This window comes from Triticum urartu, chromosome 3A, assembly GCF_056163025.1.
Source record: "Triticum urartu cultivar PI428250 chromosome 3A, HENAU_Tu73, whole genome shotgun sequence".
Lineage (NCBI taxonomy): Eukaryota > Viridiplantae > Streptophyta > Magnoliopsida > Poales > Poaceae > Triticum > Triticum urartu.
In genome coordinates this window covers 544,582,619-544,591,201 of record NC_141875.1, presented here as the reverse complement: position 1 = coordinate 544,591,201, position 8,583 = coordinate 544,582,619, and the positions used below count along the sequence as shown (strand labels likewise).

The 8,583-nt window shown below is 42.9% G+C and overlaps 1 protein-coding gene across 1 annotated transcript; it reads right to left on the bottom strand.

Moving 5' to 3' along the window:
• Positions 1-841: 841 nt before the first annotated feature.
• Positions 842-1,621, bottom strand: LOC147980450 (uncharacterized). Its single transcript, XM_087515617.1, has one exon. The coding sequence runs from the start codon at positions 1,619-1,621 to the stop codon at positions 842-844; it is 780 nt and encodes a 259-aa protein (XP_087371743.1).
• Between the last annotated feature and the right edge of the window lie 6,962 nt (positions 1,622-8,583).

Sequence of the window (8,583 nt, the reverse complement as noted above, 5' to 3'; positions counted from 1 at the left end):
ATACACATCCATGGAAGAGTGCTCTCCCCTCTCAATCTTGTCATCGTGTTCCAAGTTTTGTACCGGAGAGATCTTGTTGCTTCCCCGTAAAAACAAGAAAGGCGCCATTGTTCCCTTCCTGTTTCGAGCACCCATGCATCCACATGATACTCCGAATAGTTCTTTATTTCAATATTCACCGATTTTTTCCAGAAGATACAAATACCACCACTACGATCACTACCGCCAACAGCAAAACTGAAATCAAAACCTAAAGAGAAACGAAGACCTTCAACACGACTTTTTTGTAACTGAGTTTCAACTAAGCAAAGAATAGAAGGTGAACTAAGCTCCACAAAATCGCGGAGCTCTCGAACTGTCGCAGGATCACCTATCTCACGACAGTTCCAGCTTAGGATTTTCATTGGGCTTGGCAGTGCTCCGAGGAGGAGCCCGCCAACAACGCCATCTTATCAGTTCCTTGCTTCAATGGTGACCCCGACTTCTTTGCTTTCTTGGCATCCCTTGGTGAGACATAAGCCGGAGGTGGTGGTGGGACGGCCAATGTGGTGTCAGCAATATCTGTTGCCTTGCTCCTCATCAAACCCTCCGTAGTAGCCGAGTTGTCCGACAAGACAGGATTCAGGTTTCTCCTAGCAGTTTCAGCGACGGGCATCTCCTGCCTCTCAGCCACTGTCTTCATAGGGCTAGTAACATCATCCTCTTCCGCAGTCGAGTCAAAACCCGCGTCCTGAGACGAACGCTTGCGTGGTGGAGAGCGCTGGCGGGTAGAATTGCCACGACCTGCCCTACCTCTTCCTCTGCCACCTGAGCGACCCCCTCGAGGGGCCCATCCACCTTGCTACTCTGGCGCAACCTCCCTTCTTTGTGCCAACATCCAGCTGCCCCACTGCTTATCCTTCTCCTCCCAAACACCATCACCGCACTCCTCGTGGTTGTGACCCATGAAGCCACAAACCTTGCAGAAATAGGGGATCTTCTCATACTTCACCGGGAGGCGGAGTCTTCCCTCTCCTACAACATTCAGTGGCGTAACCTGTGTGAGAGGTTTGCTGACAAGTACCCTAGCTCGAACCCTAACATAATCTCCCTCATAATACAAACGAGGAGCAAGCTGGACTTCTTTCACCCTTCCAATGCGGCGGGCGAGTTGATCAACAACCTCCGCTTTGTGGTAGAGTTCTGGTATGTTATGGATCTGAGCCCACACGTATAATCCATCAAAATCAAAAGATGTTGGTTCCTTGTTCCCATTGTAATCCTCGATCAGCATCCCCATCCCCCTAAAAAGCCATGGCCCTCCGTGCACTACCTTCTTCCAATCCCCCAGACAGAACATCTGGAAGATAAACAGATTTTCTCCCGCCTCTCTGTACTTCGGCACGTGCACCAACGACCAGATGGATTTCATGCACTCAAAGATCGTTGATGAATTGAAGATGCGAGTAGTGTTCACTTTCCCGATCGCCAGCCACTTGACATCTGCTTCAAACTTCTTTACCTCCTCCTTCCCTACGACCACATCATCAAGTTCGTCATCCTCGAGATCCAGGTGCTGCAGCAGTTCCTCGAGGTTCTTCCCTGTCCCGCTCGACGACGACGACTCTGCTCGGTCCGCCATCTAGGGTTCTTCCTTCGTTTGGGAAAAAGCGCCAGGAAACCGAACCGAACTCCCCCCTTCCGATCAGGAGATGATCAAGGCATGGGGATCAGCCGGTGGTAGGTAAACGCGATGAGAACTTGAGGCGGCGATGGGCTCACCGCCAGAGCCAGAAACCCTAAACGAGAGGGTAGGTGAACCAGGGAGATGTTCCGTAGACTCCATGGATTTTGGGCGGCACTTGGCCCATAATCTGTAGACCTCTGCAAGAAAAGCTCAAGCTCGTGAGGAACTCAAGATCAACTCGTTTATTGGATTGATCCAAAATTGACGCGAAATGCACCTTGCCATCCGGCCACCGTAATACCACTTACTTCCAAGCCCAAGCAGCGCAACGTAAAAGAATGAACCATATAAAGGGTTTGAGGAGGGCAGATGGTTCAGTTTCTCTGAACCCCAAAAAGGATCAGGTCGAGGTTCAGGACTTTTTTCAAAAGCTCTATACCTCACAGGGTTTCAACAACATGGACGGGTTACTTCAGTTTGTTCCATTTTGGATCTCTTCAAAGATGAATGTGGATTTTTAAAAACCTTTTGTGGCAGCAGAAGTTAGGACGGCGTTATTCCATATGGCTCGGTCTAAATCTCCAGCTGTGGACGGTTTTACTGTTGGCTTCTTTCAGCGGCACTGGTCTCTTATTGAGAAGGATCTTGTGTTTGTTGTATTAGATTTCCTCAATGGAGGGGAGCTACCATTGGGCTTCAAGGACACTTCCATTACACTTATTCCAAAGGTACGACACCCCCAGTCCACCGGCCAATACCGCCCCATATCTCTCTGCCCATTGCCTTATAAAATTGTTGTCAAGGTAATTAAAAATTGTTTAAAACCATGGATGGAGTTGATAGTAGGGCAGGAACAGAGTGCTTTTGTCCCTGAACGCCTGATCATAGATGCTTGTTGCCTTTGAAAGTATTCACTCTATGAGAAGAAGGGAAAAAGGGGAAAATTACTCATGTGCGATCAAACTGGACATGATGAAGGCTTATGACCGAGTAGAGTGGCACTATTTGGAGGCTATGCTCCATAAGCTTGGTTTGAAGCCCCGCTCGCAGCCCCCGACGCCGGTTATGTCGAGCTTTCCTCCAAGCTCATGGGAGAGCTTGAGGGCGCGACCCTGAATGTGGTCGACATCCTGGAGGAGGAATGTCGCGACCTCTTCTCCGTGGCGGCGACGCGCGTCTTCAGCCACCTCCTCCTCCTGCGCGATCCCGGCTTCAACTTCAGCGAGGTGATAATCCCTGTCCCAACGGAGTCTCGCGACGGCCTAGCGGAAGTTGTCGAGGACCACGTGAGCGTGCTGCTTGGGAAGTTCTCGTGTAGCGGGAATGCTGAGCCTAGCGAGGTAGGCGATGACGACGGTGACCCCTCTTCCTGAATCTTCCTTCTATCATCCTACAACAGACTGCCCCCGCCTCGCGAAGGCTTAAGACCATGGTTTAATTTTGTGAGATCCTCAATGTTTGTAATAACTGTTTGTGATTCATGGGTTTCCTTTTCGTACTTGTTTTCCTTTTGCTTGCTGATACGTCCATTTTGCATCATGCTTTTATATCGATATTTATTGCATTATGGGTTGTTATTACACATTATGTCACAATACTTATGCCTATTCTCTCTTATTTTACAAGGTTTACATAAAGAGGGAAAATGCCGGCAACTGGGATTCAGGGCTGGAAAAGGAGCAAATATTAGAGACCTATTCTGCACAGCTCCAAAAGTCCTGAAACTTCACGGAAGCTATTTCTAGAATATATAAAAAATACTGAGTGCAAGAAGTTCCAGAGGGGGGCCACGCCCTGGCCACGAGGGTGGGGGGCGCGCCCTGCCCCCTGGGTGCGCCCCCTGCCTCGTGGGCCCCTTGGTGGCCCTCCGACGCCCATCTTCTACTATATGGAGTCTTTCGTTGAGAAAAAAATAAGAAGCAAGCTTTCGGGACGAGACTCCGCCGCCACGAGGCGGAACCAATCTAGGGCTCCAGCGGAGCCGTTCTGACGGGGAAACTTCCCTCCGGGAAGATTCAGGAAGAGGGGTCATAATTATATATATATATATATATATATATATATATATATATATATATATATATTGGCCTCGCGAAGGAGAAAGCATCTCTCAAGCTTGGGGGAGGCTTAAGTCAATGTTATATTCATGCCCCAATCATGATCTCTCAAGAGAGATGATTATTCAAAAAATTTATGCTCGGCTTTCTGACAACAATCGCTCCATGCTCGATACTTCTTGTACTGGTTCCTTTATGATGAAGATTATTGAATACAAATGTAATTTATTGGAGAGAATTAAACACAACTCTGAAGATTGGGATCTCGACGAAGGTAAGGAGTCAGGTATAACACCTAAGTTTGATTGTGTTAAATCTTTTATGGATACCGATGTTTTCCGTAAATTTAGCACTAAATATGGACTTGACTCTGAGATGGTAGCTTCTTTCTGTGAATCCTTTGCTACTCATGTTGATCTCCCTAAGGAGAAGTGGTTTAAATATAATCCTCCCATTGAAGTAAAAGTAGTTGCACCTATTAAAGTTGAAGAAAAGACTATCACTTATAATGATCATATTGTTCCTACTGCTTATGTTGAGAAACCACATTTCCCTGTTAGAATAAAGAATCATGCTAAAGCTTCAACTGTGGTCAACAAAAGTAATATTAATTAAGACACCTAAACCCCCTGAGCAAGTTAAAGTTGAACCTAATGTTGCTATGGTTAAAGATCTCTTGGTCGATAATATTGATGGGCATGTTATTTACTTCTGCGATGAGACTTCTAGAATTTCTAAACCTGGTGCTAAAGATAAACATAGACATGTTGTAGGCATGCTTGTTATTTCTGTTAAAATAGGAGATCATTGTTATTATGGCTTATGTGATATGGGTGCTAGTGCTAGTGCAATACATATTTCCTTATATCATGAAATTATGCATGATATTGCACCAGCTGAAATAGAAGGTATTGATGTTACTATTAAGCTTGCTAATAGATATACTATTTCACCAATTGGGATTGTTAGAGACGTTGAAGTCTTGTGTGGGAAGGCTAAATATCCTGCTGATTTTCTTGTTCTTGGTTCCCCTCAAGATAGCTTTTGTCCCATTATACTTGGTAGACCCTTCTTGAATACTGTCAATGCTAAGATAGACTGCAATAAGGATATTGTTTCTGTTGGTTTAGGGGATATGTCTCATGAGTTTAATTTTTCTAAATTTCGTAGACAACCCCATGATAAAGAATTTTCTAGTAAAGATGAAATTATTGGTCTTGCTTCTATTGCCGTGCCTCCTACTGATCCATTAGAACAATACTTGCTGGACCATGAAAATGATATGTTTATGAATGAAAGAAGGGAAATAGATGAAGTATTCTTAAATAGGAAACTATTCTGAAACACAACTTGCCTGTTGAAATCCTAGGGGATCCTCCTCCACCCAAGGGTGATCTCGTGTTTGAGCTTAAACCATTACCTAATACTCTTAAATATGCTTATCTTGATGAAAAGAAAATATATCCTGTTATTATTAGTGCTAACCTTTCAGAGAAGGATGAAGAGAAATTATTGAAAACTCTAAAGAAGCACCGTGCTGCTATTGGATATACTCTTGATGATCTCAAGGGCATTAGTCCCACTCTATGTCATCACAAAATAAATTTGGAGGAAGACGCCAAACCAGTTATTGATCATCAACGACGGCTGAATCCTAAGATGAAAGAAGTGGTAAGAAAGGAAATATTAAAGCTCCTTGAGGCATGTATAATTTATCTCGTTGCTGATAGTCAGTGGGTAAGTCCTGCCCATTGTGTCCCTAAGAAGGGAGGTATCACTGTTGTTCCTAATGATAAAGATGAATTGATTCTGCAAAGAATTATTACAGGTTATAGGATGGTAATTGATTTCCGCAAATTAAATAAGGCTACTAAAAAGATCATTACCCCTTGCCTTTTATTGATCAAATGCTAGAAAGATTATCCAAACACACACATTTTTGCTTTCTAGATGGTTACTCTGGCTTCTCCCAAATACCTGTGTCAGCTGATGATCAATCAAAGACCACTTTTACTTGCCCTTTCGGTACTTTTGCTTATAGACGCATGCCTTTTGGTTTATGTAATGCACCTGTTACCTTTCAAAGATGCATGATGGCTATATTTTCTGACTTTTGTGAAAAGATATGTGAGGTATTCATGGATGATTTCTCTATTTATGGATCCTCTTTTGATGATTGCTTGAGCAACCTTGATCGAGTTTTGCAGAGATGTGAAGAAACTAATCTTGTTCTGAATTGAGAGAAATGGCACTTTATGGTTAATGAAGGTATTGTCTTGGGCATAGAATTTCTGAAAGAGGTATTGAAGTTGATAAAGCTAAAGTTGATGCTATTGAAAAGATGCCATGTCCCAAGGACATTAAAGGTATAAGAAGCTTCCTCGGTCACACCGGTTTTTATAGGAGGTTCATTAAGGACTTCTCAAAAATTTATCGGCCTCTGACTAATCTATTACAAAAAGATATTCCTTTGGTCTTTGATGATGATTGCATAGAAGCATTTGAAATACTTAAGAAAGCATTGATTTCTGCACCTATTGTTCAACCACCTGATTGGAATTTACCCTTTGAAATTATGTGTGATGCTAGTGATTATGCTGTAGGTGTTGTTCTAGGGCAAAGAGTTGATAAGAAATTAAATGTTATTCAATATGCTAGTAAAACTCTAGACAATGCCCAGAGAAATTATGCTACCACTGAAAAAGAATTTTTAGCAGTTGTATTTGCTTGTGATAAGTTCAGACCTTATATTGTTGATTCAAAAGTAACTATTCACACTGATCATGCTACTATTAAATACCTTATGGAAAAGAAAGATGCTAAACCTAGACTTATTAGATGGGTTCTTCTGCTACAAGAATTTGATTTACATATTATTGATATAAAGGGAGCTGAGAACCCTGTTGCAGACAACTAGTCTAGGTTAGAGAATGTTCTTGATGACCCACTACCTATTGATGATAGCTTTCCTGATGAACAATTAAATGTCATAAATGCTTCTCGAACTGCTCCATGGTATGCTGATTATGCCAATTATATTGTTGCTAAATTTGTACCACCTAGTTTCACATACCAGCAAAAGAAAAAGTTCTTCTATGATTTGAGACATTACTTTTGGGATGACCCACATCTTTATAAAGAAGGTGTAGATAGTGTTATTAGATGTTGTGTACCTGAGCATGAACAGGAACAGATCCTACGCAAGTGTCACTCCGAGACTTATGGAGGACACCATGCTGGAGATAGAACTGCACACAAGGTATTGCAATCCGGTTTTTATTGGCCTACTCTCTTCAAGGATGCCCGTAAAATTTGTCTTGTCTTGTGATGAATGTCAAATAATTGGTAATATTAGTAGACGTCAAGAAATGTCTATGAATTGTTCACTCATTATTGAACCATTTGATGTTTGGGGCTTTGATTATATGGGACCTTTTCCTTCCTCTAATGGCTATACACATATTTTAGTTGCTATTGATTACGTTACTAAGTGGGTAGAAGCTATTCCAACTAGATAGTGATGATCATAACACCTCTATTAAGATGCTTAAAGAAGTTATTTTCCCAAGGTTTGGAGTCCCTAGATATTTAATGACTGATGGTGGTTCATACTTTATTCATGGTGCCTTTCGTAAAATGCTTGCTAATGAAAGTGCAACTATCCCTGGGTGGTTTTGGTAATTCCTAACAACATATAGCTCATTGAGCTAACATTATTCCAAGATTAATATTTCAGGAAAAGCTCAATGAATGGCATGGCATGGATGAGGAAAGTGGATCCCTCAAATTCTAAGGACAAAAAGTTTGGCTCAAGCTTGAAGCTCAAGACTCTACATTTTATATTTTAGTGATCCAAGATCACATTGAGTCTATAGGAAAAGCCAATACTATCAAGGAGGGATGAGGTGTTGCTTAATGGCTTGCTTGCTCAAAATGCTTAGTGATATGCTCCAAAACCGTCAACTACCTTCTCACATCCACATATGACCTAAACCAAAAGTCAAACTCGGCCCCACCGATTCTTTCTATCCGGCGCCACCGAGTTTCAAATGTCATAGCCACTGCCACAAACCCTAGGCAAATCGGTCTCACCGATAGGGATCTTGGTCTCACCGAGATGGGATTGTAATCTCTCTATTTCCCTTCGTAACGTTTCGGTCTTACCGAGATGAGCGATCGGTCCCACCGAGATTGCAATGTAAACTCTCTGTTTCCCTTTTTGTGACATTTCGGTCTCACCGAGATGAGCGAATCAGTCCCACCAAGTTTACCTGACCAACTCTCTGGTTAGCTTATTACCAAAATCGGTCCCACTGAGTTTGTGTAATCGGTCACACCGAGATTACGTTATGCCCTAACCCTAACCATATCGGTCCTACCGAGTTGCATCTCAGTCCCACCGAAAATCCTAACGGTCACTAGGTTTGCTAAATCGGTCCGACCGAGTTTAACCATTCGGTCCCATCGAGTTTGGCAAATTGTGTGTAATGGTTAGATTCTATGTGGAGGCTATATATACCCCTCCACCCACTCTTCATTCGTGGAGAGAGCCATCAGAACATATCTACACTTCCAATACACATTTTCTGAGAGAGAACCACCTACACTTGTGTTGAGGTCAAGATATTCCATTCCAATCATATGAATCTTGATCTCTAGCCTTCCCCAAGTTGATTTCCACTCAAATCCGCTTTCCACCAAATCCAAATCCTGTGAGAGAGAGTTGAGTGTTGGGGAGACGATCATTTGAAGCACAAGAGCAAGGAGTTCATCATCAACACACCATTTGTTACTTCTTGGAGAGTGGTGTCTCCTAGATTGTCTAGGTGTCACTTGGGAGCCTCCGACAAGATTGTGGAG

Excerpts from the sequence above, each read along its gene's own strand:
- LOC147980450 (XM_087515617.1), bottom strand. The coding sequence starts at position 1,621 with ATGGCGGACCGAGCAGAGTCGTCGTCGTCGAGCGGGACAGGGAAGAAC.